The sequence below is a fragment of the Pleurodeles waltl genome, chromosome 4_2 (assembly GCF_031143425.1).
Source record: "Pleurodeles waltl isolate 20211129_DDA chromosome 4_2, aPleWal1.hap1.20221129, whole genome shotgun sequence".
Lineage (NCBI taxonomy): Eukaryota > Metazoa > Chordata > Amphibia > Caudata > Salamandridae > Pleurodeles > Pleurodeles waltl.
This window is the reverse complement of record NC_090443.1, coordinates 296,304,842-296,327,852: the sequence shown is the minus strand read 5'-3', so window position 1 is coordinate 296,327,852 and position 23,011 is coordinate 296,304,842. Positions and strand designations below refer to the sequence as shown.

At 47.7% G+C, this 23,011-nt stretch overlaps 1 protein-coding gene across 6 annotated transcripts in view; it reads left to right on the top strand.

The window, feature by feature from the left end:
• ATF7IP (activating transcription factor 7 interacting protein) overlaps positions 1-23,011 on the top strand; it is an 828,655-nt gene that overhangs the window by 718,202 nt on the left and 87,442 nt on the right. For all 6 annotated transcript variants that reach the window (XM_069231239.1, XM_069231237.1, XM_069231238.1 and 3 more), the window contains one exon: positions 21,493-21,684. In XM_069231239.1, coding sequence (XP_069087340.1) covers positions 21,493-21,684 — 192 coding nt within the window. The remainder of the gene's footprint in view (positions 1-21,492; positions 21,685-23,011) is intronic.

Here is a 23,011-nt window from a genome sequence, read left to right as displayed (position 1 = left end):
CTCAGGCAACTGGGGATACAAGTGTTCCCGTATTTAGACGACTGGCTAATAAAGGCACAAACAACATCAAAGGCTGCCAGAGACACAGAGACATGTCTATCTCTTTTCGGAACTCTAGGCTTTACAGTCAATTACCCCAAGTCTCATCTAGATCCTACCCACAACATCACCTTTCTAGGGGCCATCTTGGACACAGTCCAGGCAAAAGCCTTTGCTACAGACGAAAGAAACTTTGAGATTTAGCAGCACGTCTCAGCAAAAGAAGGTCCGCTTCTGTGCGGACTTACAAGTCTTTTCTGGGGATGCTTTCGTCTTGCATTCGATTGATAGAAAACTGTTGTCTGCACATGAGAACACTTCAACAGCAGTTAGACAATCAATGGAAACAAATAGAAGGTTCTTTCGACGATGTAATTCGGATAACCCCATCAGCGAATCAAGCTCTCAAATTGTGGAATGACACCCCCCTCATCTCAGAAGGTCTTTCATTTCTGAAGGACAAGCCAGTACACATTATAACAACAGATGCATCCCTAGAGGGATGGGGAGCTCATTTGCAGGATCTTTCAGTGAGAGGGAAATGGTCCGCTAAAGAGTCGACTCTTCACATAAACGTGTTGGAGTTAAGAGCGGTTTCCTTGGCACTCAAATCCTTCCTCACAAACATCAAGGGTTCTTCAGTCTTGATAAGAACAGACAATACCACAGTCATGCATTACCTCAACAAACAGGGGGGCACAAGATCGCAAGCATTAGCGCTAGAGACGCAGAAGCTGTGGCATTGGGTAATTCAGCATCGGATATCCATCAGAGCGGAACATCTCCCGGGAATCACCAACACCTGGGCAGATGCCTTAAGCAGGACTCAAACCAGCTGCCACGAGTGGGAACTCAATCAGTCAGTTCTCGACCGTCTCTTTCGTCGTTGGGGCAAACCCAGTCTGGATCTGTTCGCGACCAGAGACAACAAGAAATGCCAACACTTCGCAAGCTGGCGACCGCAGAAGGGATCAAAGGGGAATGCGTTTTTGATCAGATGGTCAGGGATTTATGCATACGCTTTTCCCCCGCTTCCACTCATCCCGAGACTTCTGCAGAAGATGAAGAGGGAACCATGCAGACTTCTAATAATTGCTCCCAGATGGCCACGCCAGTTCTGGTTCACAGAACTTCTATTACTTTCGGAGCAGCCTCACGTTCGACTGAAGACACTACCGGATTTGTTAACAACGAATCATGGTCAGGTACGTCATCCCAACCCGACGTCTCTTCAATTATCAGCCTGGCTCCTGAATTCTATGAATTCGACGGCCTAGACATCCCTCCAGATTGCAGGGAGGTACTTGCCTGTGCCAGGGCTCAGTCTACAAACAGGACATATAAGTTCAAGTGGAAGAGGTTTTGCTTATGGTGCTCAACTTCCAACGTTCATCCTCTAAGGTCCTCTCCTGAACAGATTCTGCCGTATCTATTGCATTTAGCTAAATCCGGCCTTTCGCATTCGTCTATTAGAGTGCACCTGGCTGCCATATCCCGTTTCCGACAAACGTCTCAGTCACCTTCTTTATGGTCATCCAGAATAATAAAACAATTTCTTAAGGGTTTGTTCAGGATGTTTCCGCCGATTCACCGTCCTTCACCTCAGTGGCATTTGAATATTGTGCTCTCCCAGTTAATGAAACATCCGTTTGAGCCCATTCATAAGGCGGACCTCAAATTCATTTCTTTTAAAACAGCCCTCCTTCTGGCCTTGACGTCAGTGAAGAGGGTTAGCGATATCCAAGCCTTCACAATCTCTCCACCTTTCCTCCAATTCAAACCAGAGGTGGTCATTTTAAGAACTAATCCAAAATGTATACCTAAGGTTCCATCGTCTTTTCATCTAAATGAGCCGATGGTTCTGAGAACATTTTTTCCAAATCCACAAACTGCAGCGGAGCGCGCATTACATTCTCTGGACATTAAACGATGTTTAAAATTTTATATACAAAGGACTAGCAACTTCCGTAAATCTGAGCAACTGTTTATCAGTTATGGACAGATCAATAAAGGCAAAGCCATTACTAAGCAGACCATAGCGCGCTGGATCTCTTCTGCCATACAGCTATGCCACCAGTTGGCAGGGAAACCGTTATTATCCAGTGTCAGAGCGCACTCCACCAGAGCGGTATCCACTTCGGCAGCTCTATTCGCAGGAGTCCCTCTGAGCCAGATCTGCAGAGCAGCAACATGGACACGTGCTCACACCTTTACCCAGCACTACTGCCTGGAAGCTACGGACAGAATGGATGCCGCGGTAGGACAAGCAGTGTTACGTAATTTATTTGCATAAGGTGAGCCAATAACCTCTTACCCTCCATCCTCTACGTATTGCCAGAATGATATTTTCATGTAAATATATCTATGTGTAGATGTATATATTCATATATGTAATATTTTAAACGGTTGATTGGCAAATGTTAATTACCTATATGAGTCCATATAGGATGAATTATGCACAGGCATGCTTCTGGTGTTTCAGAACTCAAACATCTTTTCCTACTGCTGGCTACTCTGATTCAAGCATGTGAATCTATGAAAGATACCCCAATACTGGAGAAGAAAATAAGTTACTTACCTGTAACTGTGGTTCTCCAGTATTGGTATCTTTCATAGATTCACATGCGACCCACCCTCCTCCCCAGAGGGGCTCACCTCTTTTGTTTTCCTGTAATCACTAGTGCGGAGAAATCTGAGAGACTGAGCCTCTGTGCTGAGGATTCTAAAGGGGTGGTCTCGCCTGATTGGCTGAAGTTTGGGCTTTTTCCAATGAGGCTGATAGTTGTACAATTGAATATGTTTTTTCCTATTGACTTCAATGAAAAAAAAAAAAATCTCTATTTATTGCTTTCTATGTACCGTGGGACTCCCACTTCGACGACGGGGAATGAGTCAAGCATGTGAATCTATGAAAGATACCAATACTGGAGAACCACAGTTACAGGTAAGTAACTTATTTTCCTCTGCTCCATAGGCAGCAGCACCCTGCACCTTGGCCACGTAAATCTTTATTGCTGGAGATACAGCTTTGGCAATCATGCTCCTGTAAAGGTGCAATATGGATGCTGCCCGATGTTGTAGAAGCCCAGCACTCTTGCTAACCTGTTCCTCCCAATGAAGTAAATCTGAGAGCCTCACACCCAAGTAATCGATGGAGCTAACCTGGTCCAAAATAACACCATCTAACCTTATAGTGCATTTCTTTCGAGGGCCGGAGCGAAGCACCATCAATTTAGTTTTCTTCAGGTTCAGCTCTAGACCAGAATTCCAACAAAATGAATTAAATTTGTCCACGAGAATTTGTAAACCCATAGGGGTTTTTGAAATGAGTAAGGAGTCATCCGCAGAAGGAGAATAGGAATTTTCTGATTGACTAAAGTGGGAGCATCATTCTGGCATGCCCTTAATTCTTGCACCACCTCGTTGATAAATAGAGAAAACAGGAGTGGTGCTAGTACACACCCCTGTCGAACGCCTCTTTTAATAGGGAATTTGTTAGTCAGTTCACCTTGATTGCCCCACCTCACTTGCGCATATGTGTCTTCATGCATGCGTTTCAATAGGTGGATTATATTAGCTGGTATCCCTATTTTGTATAACACTTCCCAAAGTTTTCCTCTTGGGACCAAATCAAAGGCAGAACACAAATCAACAAAGACAACATATAAGGATTGCTTTGCCAGAACTACATATTTCCAATGTAACACAGCCAACCTAAAGGCCTGGTCTACCGTACTTATTTTAGGCCGGAACCCCGCCTGTAGCGGTGAAAGAATCTGTTGTTCCGTGACCCAGCTCGATAGTCTACCTAGAAGCTGTTTGGCGAAGATTTTTTGCAGATTATCAATTAAACTGACCGGTCTATAGTTGGTTGGGAGATTGGAGTTTCCCTTTTTATAGATGGGGATAATTTCGGCACCCTTCCACGTCTCGGGAATCTGCCCTCCTTCTGTGATTTTGTTTGACAATAAGTTGATATACCAGGTCCATATAAGCGGCTCAGATCTATATAGATCACCTGGGTGGGTGTATTCATGTCCCACAGAGACTTCTGTGTTCCCATAGTTTGCCGACATTAAACTATGTTAAAGCTCTTATTTGGCTGTAATGGAACAAGTCTGTGTTCCAGGAAAGACCAACAAATTTACCTACATCGAAATTCATACAAAGCAAATTAAGATTGAGCACTTTTGTTGTGGATGCTGACATTTTTCACACTAGCAAATTATTTAACTGAATACAGCATTTCTGCTTCATGTGTGTTTCATGTGAAGCAAGAGTATATTTTATGAGTAGAACACAGGGCAACCCTTATGCTAGAAGCAAGTGCCCTCACACATCCAATTGGATGTCATGCTTCATCATTGGGCAAGCTCCTCGTCAGACCGGTGCTGCAATGTCTGACGGGCACCCCTGTAAGGGGGCTCTTTGCCGGAGATCTTTTCTCAGCAGCACTGTGCCGTGATGAAACGAACATAGAAAGATCCATGCACACCTACAGGCACTACAGAAAGTAGGAGAGAGACATTTGTTTTTATAACTGGCTAAAAATTGGAGCACAGCCATGGGTAGGTCCCATGCTGGGTAACGCCAACTCCCAATGACTATGCTTTCCTCTTGGCTCGTGATTACCTATGGAGCCGGATCCTAGATGTGGGATGGTCGACCCTTGCAATAGACTAGCCTGACGTGCAGTTTATTTGTAATAAGTGACTGAAGTTTAATTAGACTGGCAGTTTGTGACACATTGAGGTCTTGAGACTGAATCAATAGGAGAAGTGTGGAGTATAGTTTTTTTGGACCTTATGAAGTGTCGATGGATCCATATGGACCGTTAAAACACGAAACATGTTGACCCTGTCTTCAGGGGTTTAAGATAGTTCCTTACCCCCTGCCTTCACTTGTATTGTCAGAGTGTCTGAGCATTATCTCATTCCCCACTCTCCTTTCTAGGTTTCTATTGCTTTGGCCATCACCCTTTCTTGATCACCCACTTTCTGTAGTGCCTGTAGGTGGTCATTGATCTTTCTACGTTTATTTCATCAAGGCACACTGCTGCTGAGAAAAGATCTCCGGCAAAGAGCCCCCTTACAGGGGTGCCCGTCAGATATTGCAGCGCTGATCTGACGAGGAGCTTGCCTGATGATGAAGCATGACATCCAATTGGATGTGTGAGGGCACTTGCTTCTAGCATAAGGGTTGCCCTGTGTTCTGGTTTTTGTTTCTGGGGAACAGTGTATTTGTATTAAGTAGATTTGGGAGACCATACACTGGACCATTAATCTGCCTGTCTCTCATTTTTTTGATTATATATTTAGTGAGTGTCATCTGTATTGTGTGGCAGCCTTTAGTCTGGTGACTTTGATATGTCATTAATGTTATACACTCCGCAAAAGAAGCATAACATTTTCAAGCAGTTTAGTGTAAATTGGCAAATCAGTTCTTAATTGGCCCGAGCTTGATGTAAAATGTGCATAAGAATGTTTGATTCTGTTTTTAAAAATAAGGGGGCCAGAGGATAGCTTTTTTTAAAATTCCTTTGTCGACTTCATACATCCTTCCATACAATGATATTGTGCATACATTGTCAGTTGTGATTAAATCTTTTCATACAGGGATTTTCCAGTACAACAGTGCTAATCCCTTCATTTAAGCAATTAAAGAATGTGATGAAGCGATCATTAAAAACTTAGGAATCTGATAGAGACTTCTGGCTTCAGGTGCCTTACCTTAGGCATCTGCAGGCACCTCAAGGCAATGACCTGCTGGTGGATCCTGCTGTCCCACGGACAACGTGAAGGGTCTGCTTTACAGGTGTTGTCTGTGGCTCCTTCTGGGACCTGCTTGTCTTCTGACCAACTTGGGAGACTGTGGGCCCCTGTCACTGGACTGGAACCCCTTTGCACTGGGACTGGTGCACTTGCCAAGGCTTGTTGACTCTTCCTCCAAGAGTTATGAAGAAGCCAAGAAGTCCCCGCCCCCAGCACTCTGCAACCTAAAGACCAGCCGCTGTCCTACAACTTCTGTGATGTGGGATTTCTATTTTGTTGTGCTGGTGAGGCCTCCTTGTGACTCCCTGTGTCCATCGACTGCAGGTTACTCGTGGGCGCTCCAATGATTTCTGCTGGCCTTTCTGCATGCTGAGGGCCAGCCCTGACCCCCCCTCAAGGGTAATCTCTCCTGGACCTTGTTGGTCCAAAAACTCTGCAAATACCTCTTCAGCTCCTGCTTGCATTTGCCAGTGCTTGTTGGTCACCTGGCTGGTAACTGACCCTCCTGTAATCTGGCGACCATCAAGGGACAACTCATAGGTGACTCCTGGGATCTTCTGCAGTTCCTGGACCCTGCAGCTGGACTTCTTCCTCCACTGACTTGTAGGAACTTCACCTCCAGGAGGGTGGGCATTGCCTCCTACACCATCTGGGTGTCCCCTTACTTTTCCGGTCCTCCACGTCCGGAATCTGTCCCTGGGTTCCACCACCCTGGTCCATGGGTCGTGACAGCAGCTGGACATTCCGAGGCTTGTACTGACTTCAGAGAGAGTCCCTTTTCCTCTCTACATCCGGGTCCTCTGGTGTAGGTACTCCTATTCTCGGTGGGGGCTCTCTCCAATCTTCCTCTTGTCTGTTGGTTTCCATGGGGTCCACTGAGAAGCGTCCTGAATCACACGAACTCCAGCCACTACACCCTGTGTGGGTAACTATCTTGCACCTGGTCGCTGGGGACACTTCCAAAAAACGAGATTACGTAGCCCAAATGGAATTTGGGGACACTTACCATACTTACTTCTGGTGTTCTCATCTACCCCCAGCTAACTACCACACTTACCTTGGTTGGGTTCACTATTTCACATTTCACTTATTTAGTATGTGTTTTGGCCCCTCCAAAGGGCCCTGTACATTCTATGCTATTTCTGTTGGTTATTTTGTGTATATATTGTGTGTAGATATCTCCCAAGGGAGATATACCAATGCTAGCCTAGTAGTCATGCTGTAATAAAGCGTCATTTATTTTTGCAACAGGCAGTGAGCGAGTGAGTTACTGTCTGATTATTGTGGTATTGCAAGTGCTTTACATTCCTCCTGGATAAGCATCAACTGTTAGCCTCCACAACCCCTAGAGAGCTTTTGCCCTCTGGACACCTAAACCCTCTCACTAAGGGTTGTCTGAACTCAGTATAGGGTGCCACACCATAGGTGTACACCATAAACTGAGCCAGCCTCCTACAATGTTGGTGCTGTGCCTTCAGACCTAGAGGTTCTCCAGGCTCGAAGCTATCTGCCACCCAGCCCCTGGCAGTTGCAGCCTCAAAGCCCTCTTAGTTTGGTTCTGCAACACCATACTGGCCCAGTTGGAAGGAGAATACATCATCATCTCTTTCACTGGCAATCTATAACATTGGGCTCATGGGTACTACAGATCATCAGAAAGGCCTGTGCACTGCCTTTCAAATCCTTTCCTCCCCTAATACCGCCAAAAATCGAATGGCTGACAGAGAATCATTTGTCATTGCTCTGAGAGGAAGTTAAGAGAGCCATAGAAAGGGTCCCTATATCAGAAGTAGGCATTGGTTCTCTTCCAGGGGATCCTCATCAATAGTCATAAACATTGAATATTCGCGCCCTTGTGCGGGGACCCCGGAGCATATATAAAATACACATATATACATTATGAAATATGCACGAAAAATATATATAACATTTTTAGTAGACAAATTTTCATACTAAACTCATATATACATGTGTAAAACAGCAATGCAGACTATAATCATAAACAGGCTAAAATGCTTTATTTCCATGGAGTTTTTTTTTTTTTCTTTTTTTTTAAACTTGTTCTCAAAATTACAATAAGAGAAAAAATATCTACTAAAACCACACCACTGAGCCCAGGGAAATCAGCAGTAGTAATCATCAGAGAAAAAAATAAAAAAACTACATTGAAAAACACTAGAGATTTCTTAGCCAATAGGCTGCATGCAGGTTAACACAGGAGAACCATAAAAACTTTGGCACCGTGCCTTTAAGACCCTGAGCACCTCCAGTATCCCACCATGCCTCAGGGGTGAAGGAGAGGTGACAGTTGGTTCACAGTTAGGTCAGTTCTTTTTTCCGGCTTCTTCTGAGAGGATCCTGGAGCATTGAGCTCTCAGTTTTTCTGAGTTTTTCTCAGAAAAATACTTTAGAACAGCGTTTTTTCCTACTTTACTCGACATCTAACATCATTGTCTGAGTTTGGAAGTTTTTTCCTGACAGAAAAATGCCTTCACTTTTTGTGAAATGCCCTTCCTGTGGGAAGAAAAAGGCCCAGTCAGATCCACACACTCTCTGTATTGTGTGCTTGCCTAGGAGTCACTGCCCTGACACTTGCAAACACTGCAAGAACATTTCAAAGAGGACTCTGAAGGAAAGAGAAAAGATCAGGCTTCATGGGCTTCACGAGAGGCAGAAAACATCATCCTCTTCGCTTCCCAGGCAGCCAACAAGCCACTCTCAGGAGAGACAGGCTAGATCGACATCAGCAGGTAGAAAGATACCTGTTTGTTCCCCGTCGACGTCGTCGCTGCCACCATCTCACCGCCATAGGTCGACGGCGACCCGCCCGACGTCGAAGGATACGGCATCGAGAGAACATGGCCATCGCAGGGGCATATCTCCGTCGACGGCAGCCCGCCGATCGACGTCGAGCCATCACTGGCGTGCCCATTCGCTGCCGAAGGCCTCGCACCCCTCGACGTCAAGAGAGACGACATCGAAATCGCCCCAGCGGCGAGAGCGAGGACATCTGCCGTCAGCCGCTCGACGTCGAGGCACACGATGGTGAGCAGATCGCGGTCCAGAGATCGCCGTTCGACATCAAGACACTCAACGTCGAGACAGGAACAACCGGCGGCGCTCCCTTCGACGTCATTACGGCTGTCGACGTCGACACAGGTTTTACCTGTCTTGCAGGGAGCAGAACATCGGCTTCCGCCAGCAGATAAGACCACTCCATCTCCAGTGATCTCCATAAGAAGTGGTTCATCTCGGTCGAGAGCGGCATCGTCGGGGCATGTCTCACCCATCAATTTGTCACCAAGATGGTTGGAGAGCCTGAACAGGCCAACGGCCTCCCCGTATTCGCAGTATTCACGGATGTACTCTCCTACTGCCTCTCTCCCGAGAACACCATCACCGACAGAGCGGGGAGGACGGGCTCGTTCTGCTTCTCACCAACCGACCACGAGGCCTGGGCGCTCTGCTACAGCGTCTCGCAGCAGGTCACGTTCCCAGCGACGATCTAGGTCACGATCAAGACACAGAAGGTCGCCCTCTTGGTCATCATCAGGGTCATCCGTCAGACGATACTCCCCCACCTTAACAGATTCTCCACCAGCTAGGGTTTCACCGGTGGACGACATCACTACTTTTAATGAGGTGCTTGTCAGGGGAGCACAGAAGCTAAACATAGAGGTTCCAGAACCATCAACCTCCGCATCAGTTATTTTTGAGACTCTACAGCATAGAGCGGTTTCGAAAAAGCTACTGCCGCTAGTGCCTGGTCTGTTGCAGCCAACCATGGACACCTTTTTAGCGCCAGCCACCCTCAAATCTGCTCCTGCTAGGATTTTGAAAAAATATAAAGTGCCTGAACAAGAGCCTTTATTTCTCAGAACGGATCCGCCGCCGGACTCAGTCATATTGGCCGCAGCCCAAAAAACTCACTCAGTGGCATCATCCTCCACGGTTCCACCGGACAAAGAGAGCAGACATCTAGACTCTCTGGGGAGGAAAATGTGCGGCACGGCGGCATCTATGATGAAGGTCTCCAGCGCGTCTGCACTCCTAGGCAGATATGACCGTTCACTGTGGGACTCTCTCAACAGGTTCACAGAAAAATTACCTAGAGAGGACAGGCAGGACTTCCAAGAGATCCTTCAAGAGGGATGTCTGGTCTCCAACCAGGTCATCAGCGCAGCAGCAATTGGGGCAGACTTAGCTGCACATGGGTACGCACATGGGATCTGTGCAAGAAGGTCTTCCTGGTTGAGACTGACTGGATTAAAACACTAAGCACAACAGCGCATCCTAAATCTTCCATTCAACAGGAACTCGCTGTTTGGTACCCATACGGACGAAGAAATGGCGCGCATGAAAACTGAAGTGGACACCATGAGGGCAGTAGGCCTGGAGAGGAAGGAGGACTTCAGGCCAAGGTATAGGCCTTATGACAGGCGCCCTTTCCAGCAGAGGGTTCAAACCCCTCACTGGTCCCAGAGGCCACAGCAAAGGCAAGGACGCCCGCTTTTTCAGTCTCATAAGGCCACAAGGGAACGAGGGTCAAGTAGACCACAACAGTCCACACCCAAAGCGCCAGCCAAGCAATGAGGACTCGCTTCCCTTAAAACTGTGCACCACTCCGGTGGGGGGAAGTATCACACACTTTATTCACGAGTGGCGTTCTATCACAAAAGACAAATGGGTGCTCAACATTGTCGAGAATGGCTACTCTCTTCTTTTCCGGCAACCTCCACCGCACTTGCCACCAGCCAAATGCAATCCGTCTCACGTCAGCCTATTGCGCAAAGAGGCTCTCGCCCTTTTACGAAACAAGGCAATAGAAAAAGTTCCACTCGCTCACAGAGGGAAGGGGGTTTACTCCTGTTATTTTCTGGTGGCGAAAAAAGGCCGAGAGGGCGTTTTCAGACCAATTCTGGACTTACGGCTTCTGAACAAGTACATAAGAAAGCAAAAGTTCAGGATGCTGGCTCTTCACCAGATTTTCCCTCAGCTACATCAGGGAGACTGGATGTGCTCCATCGACCTGCAGGATGCATACTTTCACATCCCGATAGTTCCCAAGCATCGGAAATTCCTGCGCTTCCAGATAGCGTCACAGCACTATCAGTTCAAAGTGCTACCATTCGGCCTGAAATCTGCCCCCACGTTTTCTCGAAATGCGTGGCAGTGGTAGCGGCACATCTACGAAAACAAAAAATCTTCATTTACCCATACCTAGACGACTGGCTACTGAAAGACTCCTCTCCGGAGCAGGCGAGAACCCATCGGGACATTGTGCTTAAGGTTTTCGAGTCTCTAGGTCTTCAAGTCAACTACCAAAAGTCCACCTTGATTCCAACGCAGAACCTCCACTACCTGGGAGCAATACTAAACACAGAGCTCCAAAGAGTGTATCCTTCGGAGGAACGACTATTATCAATAAAGAAAAAGTGTCAAGACCTGTTAAAATCCGACGCACCTACGGCCCGTCAGGTGACATCTCTGCTGGGCTCCATGGCATCATGCATTTTCATTGTCCCGAATGCCAGACTACATATGAGGCCCCTCCAAGAGGTGTTGGAAAACAACTGGAGCCAAAGGACAGGTCGCTGGGAGGACAGAGTGCGGCTGCCGATAGCAGCACGTCAGTCATTGCAATGGTGGATGCACAGACCTCACCTGTCAGTAGGGGCTTCGTTTCACCAGGTAATTCCATCCGACACTCTGGTAACGGATGCGTCTCTTCAGGGATGGGGGGCTCATCTAGGTCCCCTTCAAGCTCAGGGCCTGTGGTCCGACAACGAAAGGAAGTACCACATCAATCTGCTGGAGCTCAGAGCGGTCCATCTGGCTCTCAAGTCTTTTGCTCCATCGATTCAGGGGAAATCTCTCCTAATACAAACGGACAATACAACCACAATGTATTATTTGAACAGACAAGGGGGAACAAGATCCCTACCCCTATCTCGGTAGTCCCAAACAATCTGGCATTGGCTCCTGGCCAGAGGAATGTCGCTTACAGCGGTTCACCTACCAGGTCAACAAAACGAGGAAGCAGATTTCCTGAGCAGACACCTAGAGGACACCCACGATTGGGTCCTACACGGCGAAGTCGTCGAAGACATCTTCGCTCAATGGGGTCGGCCTCAATTGGATCTCTTCGCAGACGAGGTAAACAAGAAATGCCCAGACTTCGCTCCAGGTTCTACCGTCCGGGATCTCGAGGGAATGCCCTGTTGATCGACTGGTCAGGGATATTTCTCTACGCTTTTCCACTGATCCCCCTCATACCGGCAGTGGTCAACAAACTTTACAGATCCAGCACCAGAATGATTCTCATAGCTCCGCAATGGCCTCGTCAGTTCTGGTACACAGATCTCCTCAACCTATCGGAACAACCTCACAGGAGGCTGCCGTGCAGACCGGATCTTCTTTGCAGGATGGAGGGCAGGGTACTTCACCCCAACCTACCATCTCTGAGCTTGACAGCATGGCTCCTGAATTCCTGCAGTATGGGCACCTAGGGCTCTCACAGGAGTGCATGAACATCTTGAAGGAGTCCAGACGACCTTCCACGCGGCGTTCTTACGCGTTTAAATGGAAGAGGTTCTACATATGGTGCTGTCAGCAAGGTCAGAATCCCATACGGGCTTAGGAGGAGGTCATACTGTCTTACTTACTCCATCTGGCAAAATCCGGTCTGCAGGTATCATCTATTAAGGTACATTTATCTGCCATTACAGCATATCGCAAATCACCTTCTCAGGAATCCTTCTTTACGAAACCAGTAGTCAAGGATTTCTTAGAGGGTTTGAAAAAGGTTTTTCCGCCCATTCGGAAACCCTCCCCTCCATGGGAGCTGAACATAGTACTGTCAAAATTTATGGGCCCTCCTTTCGAACCTATACACAAAGTCTCTTTGCAACACCTTACGTGGAAGATGTTTTTTTTGGTAGCCATTACTTCCGCAAGGAGGGTCAGTGAAATTCAGGCTTTGTCCTCCAAAGAACCGTACACAGTCTTTCACGACAATAGAGTAGTTCTGCGAACTCACCCATCATTCCTACCGAAGGTGGTGTCAGAATTCCACATCAATCAGACTATTTCTCTACACACTTTCTTCCCCAATCCGGAGACTCCGGGGGAGAAAGCGTTGCACTCCCTAGATCTGAAAAGAGTGCTAACATTTTATTTGGATAAAACAAAGTTGATTAGACATTCCAACCACTTATTTATAAATTATGGTCATTTGAGAACAGGAGAGGCAGCATCTAAACGAACCATATCAAGATGGATAGTTTCTTGTATTGTTAATGCATACCAGTTGGCTAACAAACAACTACTTGCTAGACCTAAAGCGCATTCCACAAGGGGAAAAGCGGCTGCTGCTGCCCTCCTTCAGAATGTTCCAATATCTGAAATTTGTAAGGCTGCTACATGGAAGTCTGTACATACATTTACTAGACATTACTGTTTGGACTCGGATGCAAGTGCAGACGCCTAAGTGGGGCAAGCCTCTCTAAGAAATTTGTTTGCATGATACATATCTATTCCTGCACTTCTATTGGACAGTCCGCAGAGTCAAGGGAAGGGCTTGCTAATCTATTCAATGTTTATGACTATTGATGAGGATCCCCTGGAAGAGAAGGATAAGTTACTTACCTGTAAATCCTAGTTCTCTTCCAGGGGTATCGTCATCAAAGTCATAAACAACCCACCCTCCTCCCCGGACGCACGTCTCCTAGAAGTGCAGGACACACTATCTTTCGAATCGGCTACACAGCTTGTCACTGTAAAAAAAATACTGACCTAACTGTGAACCAACTGTCACCTCTCCTTCACCCCTGAGGCATGGTGGGATACTGGAGGTGCTCAGGGTCTTAAAGGCACGGTGCCAAAGTTTTTATGGTTCTCCTGTGTTATCCTGCATGCAGCCTATTGGCTAAGAATGCTCTAGTGTTTTTCAATGTAGTTGTTTTATCTTTTTCTCTGATTACTACTGCTGATTTCCCTGGGCTCAGTGGTGTGGTTTTAGTAGATATTTTAAAAAAAAAATAACTCCATAGAAATAAAGAATTTTAGCCTGTTTATGATTATAGTCTGCATTGCTGTTTTACACATGTATATATGAGTTTAGTATGAAAATGTGTCTACTAAAAATGCTATATATATTTTTCGTGCATATTTCATACTGTATATATGTGTATTTTATATATGCTCCCGCACAAGGGCGGGAATATTCAATGTTTATGACTTTGAGGATACCCCTGGAAGAGAACTAGGATTTACAGGTAAGTAACTTATCCTTATTATTCCCACTAATTTCTGATACCCAAAAAAAACAAGTGTCTTCGCCTTTTTCTAGACCAACGGACTGTAAATCTCTTCCTCAAGAAGAAGTTGTTCAAGATGCTCACATTGGCTCACTTCTTGTCTGCCCTAGACCTAGAAGACTGGTTGGTAGCAATGGACTTACAGGGTGCCTATTTTCATATTCGCATCCTGCCTGCCCACAGGCGTTGCCTGCGGTTCAAGGCAGGCCACGAACATTTTCAGTTCACCATGCTCCCAATTGGGTTTACAAGCCCCCTTGTGTGTTCACCAAGGTGATGGTAGTGGTCACAGCTCATCTGTGCAGGTCAGGGGTTTGTCTACCCCTACCACGAAAACTGGCTGTTGAAGGCGAGCATGCACCAGACTGTCATCTCCCACCTCCAGACTACGGCGAACCTTCTGCATTCGCTGGGTTTCACTATAAACGTGCGGATGTCATACAGGACTCGGTCTCAGATGCTCTCTTTCATAGGAGCTGTTATTGACACGGTGCAGTTTCGGGCGTATCCTCCAGAGAAGCATGTCCAGGATATTCAGGCTATGAAACCAATGTTTCTGCCTCTATTCTGGGTGCAGGTCCCTGCCCCAGTGTGTGGTGGACACCTATGTTGTTAAACCTTATACTGGGTCCAGGCAACACTTATTAGATAGTGTGTCTACGTAGCCAGGGCTCTCTAGTGGTAGCTGTGATGAGCAGCTAAGATTTATCCAAGAGGAGTGTGAAACATTTGCAGTCCCACAATAGTCACACAGTAATTTATCACACATGAAAGGAACCGCACAGTGTTGCAAAAATAAGGGTACTTTATAACACCAAACAAGATTACTATAGGCAAACCTCCCTTTGGAGGTAAGTACACATAAAAAATATACAGGTAAGTATTAGGAAATAGCACAAAATAGCAAGGGCCCTGTGGGGGGGCCAAACCATATTTCAAAAAAGTGGAATGGGAGAATGGGTTCCCTCCCCCCCAAGGATTTGGAGTAGTTAGCAAAGGGCTGGGAGAGAGTGGAACCCCAAGAGGTAAGTATTTAGAAGACTCTCAGTGACCAGGAGAACAGCAGAGGTAAGTTACCTGGTCACCCCAAAGGTTGACTTGGAGACTCTTAAATGGAATATTGCAAGAAAAAGACCAGGCCGGTGGAACACAACGTTTGATTCCAGGTGAAGAGGATCTGCAAAAGAAGGGGGCAGAGTCCATTCCACACAGGAGTATCCAGGTGGGGCAGGAGGCACTGCTCATCCTTCTCTGGGTGAAGATCCGGGTTGACAGTGGTGGATGAGTTCCAGCTGTGGAGTCTAGGAGTACCAGAGGAGTCCCTGAAGTCATCTAGGAGATGTCCATCGACGGTCGCCAAATTGCAGACTGGTCAGAGGTCAGGAAGACCACCAACAAACACAAGCAAATGCAACTGGAGCTGTTGGAGATTTGAAGAGCTGACGAGGACCAGCAAGGTCCTGGGGACTCTACATTTGGAGGGGTGTCCGGGCTGACCCTAAGAAGACAGGAGAGCCAGCAGAAGCATTCTGAGCCCCCACGAGCAACCCACTGGCAGCAGGCACAGTAAGTTGCAGTGAGGCCTAGGCAGCACACCTGAAGAGGAGTCATTCTGTCTTGGAAGAAGAGGCATGGACTGTCAATTTCCCAGGTTGGAAAGAAGGCAGAGAGGACCCCTCAGAACCACAACCTGTGTTGGAGAATCCAGAGGACAGCAGATCCCAGCAGCTGGACGTCGTTGACTTAAGTGTCTACAGATGCAGGAGAGTGGCTCCTTCAAATCAAGGGAGATTCCTTCTTGTTTATTTGGTGCAGCTGGCGTCTTGCCGACCCCAGAGGATGCAGAGCCATGGAAATGTTGCAAATATTTGAATGAGCTAAAGAAACAATGTTGCAGGGTGAGGTCGTTTTGGGAGTTGCAGGCTTGTTTGGTTCTTGTAAAGTCCAGCAACGGTTCCGGAGGCCAGAAGAGGACGATGCAGAGGACCCCGCGTGGAGTTTTGCACGCCGATTCTGAGGACCCACGCATAAGAGAATCCCTAAATAGCCCTAACAAGGGGCTTGGTCACTCTGCAGGGTGACGTCATATTGGAGAGGAGGGGCACTGACGTCAGTCACCTGTTCTGACCAAACAGATGCTCCCAGGGGCCTCTGCACATCTTCTTTCCAAGATAGCAGAATCAAGTGGCCATCCGGAGGAGCTCTGGGCACCACCCCGTGGGTTGATGGACAGGGGTGTGGTAATTCCCCTTTCCTTTGTGTGGTTTCACGCCAGAGCAGGGACCGTGGGTCCCTGGACTGGTGCAAACCTTATTATGCAAGGAGGGCACTAAATGTGCCCTTCCAAGCAAGCTGGTGGTGTGGGGAGGCTACCTCTTCCCAGCCATGTAACACCTATTTCCAAGGGAGAGGTGTTGCATCCCCTCTCCCTCAGGAAATCGTATGTTCTGCCTTCCACTGCTTGAGCTGGTTTCGCAGCAGGAGGGCTGCAGCAGTGTGGTAGAACTGGTAGGAGCAATACTGTGGGGGGTGAGGCGGGGTCCTCTAAGGAGCCCCCAGAGTGCTTGGAATCAGCCCCCAAAGGAGAACCACTGGAATAGGAACCAGGAGTCGCAGAGACGCCCACGTAGCACAATTGGAAAAGGGTCCCATGCAGCAGGAGAAGCACACAGGGAGCTGTGCTTCACAGGAAGGAGTGCTGGGAGTTTGGGCTACACGGAGCCTGAAGAGCCCTTGGAGGAGATGCAAACAGGCCTTGGTAGCTGCAAGAGACTATGTGCACAAGGGTTCTGTCCTGCGTGGGAAGGCAAGGGTTTACCTCCACCAAAGTTGGACAGCTGGCAGAAAAGACCAGTACCCATGATGCAGGATCCATGCAGCTCAGGATGAGAGGAGATCCACGTAGCCGGTCATCATTGGAGTTTGTGCATGTGAATGCAGGGGAGTGACTCTTTCTCTCCAAGGGAGATTCCTTCTTCCTTCTCGTGTAGACTGAAGACTTGCCGCCCTCAGAGGATGTACAGCCAGGGAAATGTTGCAGAAGCTGGAAGGAGCCGTGGAAACAATGTTGCAAGCAGGGTCTTTGTCATGGATGCAGATTGTCGGTTCCTGAGGCCATTCCATTGGCTAAAAATTGAAGTAGAGGTTGCAGAGGAGTCCTGCTGGAATTTTTCAAGCCCACTCTAAGGACCCACCCAAGGGAGAGACCCTAAATAGCCCTGAAAGGGGGATTGGTCACCAACCCAGGTGACCACCTATCACGAGGGGGCTCTGACGTCACCTGCCTGATCTGGCCACTCAGATGCTCCTAGAGATCCCTGCCAACCTTGAATTCAAGATAGCAGAACCCAGGGACCCTCTGGAGGAGCTCTGAGCACCACCCCTGGGGTGGTGGTGGACAGGGGAGTGGTCACTTCCCTTTTCATTGTCCAGTTTTGGGCCAGAGCAGGGACTGGAGGTCCCTGAACCAGTGTAGACCGGTTTATGCACGAAGGGCACCAAATGTGCATACCAGTGGCTTGGAGAAGCTATGTAACACCTATTTCCAAATGGAGAGGGTGTTACCCCTCTCTCCCAAAGGAAATACTTTGTTCCGCCTTCCTGGGCTTGAGCTGTTCAAGCAGTAGGAGGGTAGAAACCTGTCTGAGGGGTGACAGCAGCTTGGGCTCCCTGGGAAACCCCAGAAGGCTGGTAGCAGTAGTGCTGCTGGGGGTCCTCTAACGAGCCCCCAGAGTGCGTGGAATCATACTTCCAATACTGGCAACAGTATTGGGGTATGATTCAGACTTGTTTGATACCAAACATGCCTAGGTTCAGAGTTACCATTATGTAGCTGGACATAGATTGTGACCTATGTCCAGTACATGCATAAAATGGCGTCCCGCACTAATGAAGTCCAGTAAAGGGGAACTGGAGTTTGTGGGGACACCTCCACGAGTGCAGGGGTGACCTCACACACAGGCACTTGCACCCTACCCTCTAAGCTAGGAGGGCCTGCCATAGGGGTGACCAATAGTGAAAAGGGTGCACGCACCCCTTCACACAGGCTGCAATGGCAGGTCTGCAGATACACTAAGCATGGGCCCCCCCCTGGGTGGCACAATACATGCTGCATACTCCAATGCCCCGAGTACCTGGTTACCATATACTAGGGACTTACGTGGGGCACCAGTATGCCAAATGTGGGGTGTAAGTTACCAAGTTTGAAGGGAAAGAGCATAATCACTGGGGTCCTGGTTAGCAGGACCCCAGTGAACATAGTCAAACACTGACAACAGGCAGAAAATGGGGGTAACAATACCAAGAAATAGGGTACTTTCCTTCACAGGCCTGCAGGCACAGTTTGACTGGGCATTCATGGGTGGCATAATACATGCTGCAGCCAATGGGGGACCCCTGGTGTACCAATGCCCTGGGTACCTAAGTAACATATACTGGGGACTTAAAGGGATACACCAATATGTCAGTTGTGGAGTGTAAAGGGTACCAAAGCAAACAAAGTTAGAGGAGAGAGCACAGTTACTGGGGTCCTGGTTAGCAGGATCCCAGTGAAAGCAGTCTAAACACGCTGATAGGCAAATAGTGGGGGTAATCATGCCAAAAAGAATGACTTTCTTACACTAGTTAGCAGGATCCCAGTGAAATCCCTCTAAGCACACTGACAACAGGCAAAAGTGGGGGTAACCATGCCAGGATATAGGGACTTTCCTGCACTGGGTTTCGGTGAGACTGACTCCGAAGCTTCTGGGCCTCGTGGCTTTCTGCATCCTGCTGATAAAACATGTGAGATGTCATATGTAAGCTCTGCAGTGGGACCTAAAGTTCCAGTGATCCTGTCCTCTGGGCCAGGAGGGCCTACCATAGGTGTGACTTAGTGACCTGGTGCAGTGACCTGTGGTGAAAGGGTGCATATATCTTTTCACACAGGCTGTTATGGCAGGCCTGCAGAAATATTTAGCATGGGCTCCCATGGGTGGTACAATACATACTGCAGCCCATGGGGAACCACTGGTTCCCAAATGCCCTGGGTACCCAAGTACAATATACTGGGGACTTATGGACGGGTACCAGTATGCCAATTGTGTGGTGTGCAAAGTCCTAGGCAACCAAATTTAGAGGGAAAGAGCACAATCACTAGGGTCCTGGTTAGCAGGATCCCAATGAAGACAGTCCCGGCATACTGGTAGAAGGGAAAAAGTGGGGGTAACCATGCCAGAAAGAGTAACTTTCCTGCAGCAGGTTCTCTAACGCCAGAGCGGACTAACTCGGCTCTCAATGCCTAGCGGATCAAGAGTGGTGTCTCCATTCGGAGGTAGTGCAAGGTCTCTTTCAGCAGTGGGGAGAGCCTTGGGTAGATCCTATTGCCTGGCTCCAAAGAGAATGCACAATGTCCGCAGTATTATATGTTGGAGTTCCCAAGGCAGCAATCGGTCTGCAACGTTTTTCGTCACGGGTGAAACTCAGGGCTCCTGTATGCCTTTCTGCCCATACCACTCCTCCTCAGCGTTATCAAGAAGATCAAGAACGACCAGGCCCAAGTTATCCTTGTTGCTCCAGAATGGACACAGAGAGTCTAGTATCCTGAGCGTCTAAAAATGAGCATCGGCCCTCCGATCAGGCTGCCCCTTTAAGAAGATCTTCTGTTGCAGCAGCAGCAGGGTTCTCCACCAGAACTTGTCAACTCTGCTCCTTCATGTGTGGAGATTGAGCGGCGACAGTTGACAGCTTTCGATCTTCCTCCCGAAGTCTGTCACGTACCTTGGTATCCAGGCATTCTGCCACAAAAATGGCATACGCCTGCAGTTGGCAAAGATTTGTAAAATAGTGTACAGAGAGGTCTATAGAGCCTCTTTCTGCTTCTCTCTCTGATATTCTTCTTTTCATTCTTTCTCTCACCCAGCAGGGCTCTGAAGGGTTATCTCTCTGCTCTGTCCACCTTCTGCGGCTGCCTGACCCAACCCTCTTTAAGTCCTCTAACAGTAGGTAGGTTTCTAAAAGGGTTTTTACATGTGTTTTCCCCTATGTCCTTTATCATGCCTCAGTGGGATCTTAACCTAGTTCTCACTTACCTCATGTGTGCTACCTTCGAGCCACTGCAAAATTGTCCCCTTCGGCTGCTTACCATCAAAACAACCTTCTTAGTGATGATAACATCTGCCCAGAGGGTGAGTGAGATGCAGGACTTATCTTTCAGGGCCCCATACCTCACTATACTGCCAGGCAAGGTAGTGCTGGGCAGCTGTGCCTCTTTCCTTCCAAAGGTTTTGTCCCCATTTCGTCTTGGTCAAACTGTCACCCTGCCCACCTTCTTTGCTCCCTCAAACCCTCTAAGGTATTAAGATCTGCTATGGCTTGGCTAAGAATCAGCTTCCAGAGGGCTTACAAGCCTATTCCACCAGGGGAAAAGCTGTGATCACAGCGTTCGCTTTTGGAGTCTTTGTCCTGGACATCTTTCAGGCAGCAACATGGGCATCCATCAGGTCCAAAGGGATGGGCACTTCACCTGTTCGGTCCTTCAGGACTTTTGTCTGAAGCATTGTCCATAGCACACCACCAGGAGGATATGGCTTGGGTATCTAATGAAAGGTAAGGAATCTGCAGCTAGAAGTCTTTATCAGATGGACAGGTAACTTACCTTCGGTAACGCATTATCTGGTAGAGACCATATCTAGCTGCAGATTCTTTAAACCCACCCATGCCTCCCCGTCCTGCGGACTTGTTTACTAGGGTTATGGTGATCCCTATTTTAGGGCCCTAGTTTGGAAACACATTTGTGCCAGGCCTTGTCATGTCTCTGCGCTTCTGCCATGGAAACTAGTTATTAAAGTAAGGACGCCTGAGCGGCGCCTATATAGGTGACCGCGATGTCCCTTCTGGTGCCAACGACACCACGCAGAAACGAATGAAGCCACCTGACGGCACGCTGAGTTGTATTGCTCGAGTAAAGGTTTTCAGATCCAGTTTGATACCTGGGAAAATCAAAGGTAAGGAATCTGCAGCTAGATGTAGTCTCTACCAGATAAAGCATTACTGAAGGTAAGTAACTTGTTCTTCAAACCTTAAATGCAGGAAGTATATGAAATAATATTTTTTATATATTTTTATATTTTACTAGTGAACCACAATAAATAAATCCATTTACGGAAAGTAATCAATGAATTTTGTGCTTGGCTGACTTTTGAGTAGTGTATCTTGAGTTATTGCTATCTGCTGAAACGTGGGCCACACATGGTCGGTTGCAGACTGAATCCATAAAACTACAAAATTATGTTTGTTTACTTCTCACTATCATAATCTTCTTAAATATATGGAATTTTCCAAATTCCTCTGCAGAATGTATCTCATTGCATTTATTTATTTTTCAGCTCAAACTACTGTAAATGTAAACCATCGCCCAATGACACAGACCATGCCACGGCTCTCTGGACCCCGAACTCCAACCAGTCATCAGGTGGTCTACACTACTCTTCCGAGTGCACCAATTCAGACTCCAGTACGAAGTGCAGTCATGCAGGGGCCTGCTCAGGGCTTACGGCAGATCAGCCCGCAAACCAGTGGTAAGCCTTCTCTCTTCCTAATCCTCCGTAAACAAGATCATAGGCATCCTCCTTTCAGTAACCTTGTATGTTAGAAACACTTGTGCGCTTAAATTGTGAACCTCTGCTGGACTCGTACCTGTAGATTCCACACCTCTTGATTCCTCTGCGAACAGCTGTTTTACACCCTTCTTTATGGGGAAGTATTCTCACAATACTTCTCAAACCAGACAAACCTCCAGAGGGTCCAGATTCCTTCCGGCCCAGCTCACTTATAAATACTGATGCTCAGATGCTTGCTAAAGAGCTAGCCAACAGGCTAATTCCTTTAATTCCTGACCTCTTCCTGTCTGACCAGGCTGGGTTCATACCCAGCCATTCTACCTCTCTCAAGCTCCGGACACTTTTTCGCCCTCCTACATCAACTGCAACCAGGTGAAGAAGTGGTGGCAGTCTTCCTTGGTGCTACTAAAGCTTTTGACTCTCTAGAGTGGCCTTTCTTTTTGCAGTTCTGCACCACCCTGGGATTCCCGATCCTTACTGGCGCTTCGTTCAGTTGCTCGACATGACCCCCTCGCCCAGGATTCGTATTAATGGGCTGCTGTCTGACCCCATCCCCGTTGGCAGAGACCCCCAACAGGGTTGCCCTTTGTCACCCTTACTTTTATGCTCTGGTGACTGAACCCTTGGCCTCTGCTGTTTGTCAGCTTCATGGCCATAGGTGTTTGCTATTTTCCCCTTGTAAGATTATAATTTCGCACTGTGCAGATGATATTACACTGAGGAACCCTGGAGAGAGCCTGGACCCGGTCGTATGTGAGTTTTCACTATTTTGAGTGGTGTCCGGCGTGGCGATTAATTGTACCAAGATGTAATTTGCCCGATATCGCTGTCCCTATGCCGAGTACCAGACTATTTAAAATTCTTGGAGGTCGGGGTCAGTGCAAACTATGGTGTAGCGCTATTCACTTTGAAAGATCAGATCCGCGGATGGATCAAATTGCCTCTTATAGATAGGGCGCCTGGCTATCATGAAGATGGTCGTTCTCCTGAGGTTGTGTTACCTTTATATGAAAATACTTCTCTTTCTGCTATGTTACTTTTTTTGTGCGCTACATGCCCTCGTGGTGCACCATGCATGGACTGGGAGACCGCCATGACTCAGTTGGGAAACTCTAACCTTACCTTATGATCGGGGCTGCTTTGTAGTCCAGCAGTTTGAGTTGTACTACCTTTGTGCCCAAGCATTATTTGCCCAGTACCGGCTACTGCCACCCCATTATCTGACGCATTTTGCACTTGACCATGACTAGGTTCACCCTACCCCTCTTTTGGCTTTGTTTGAACA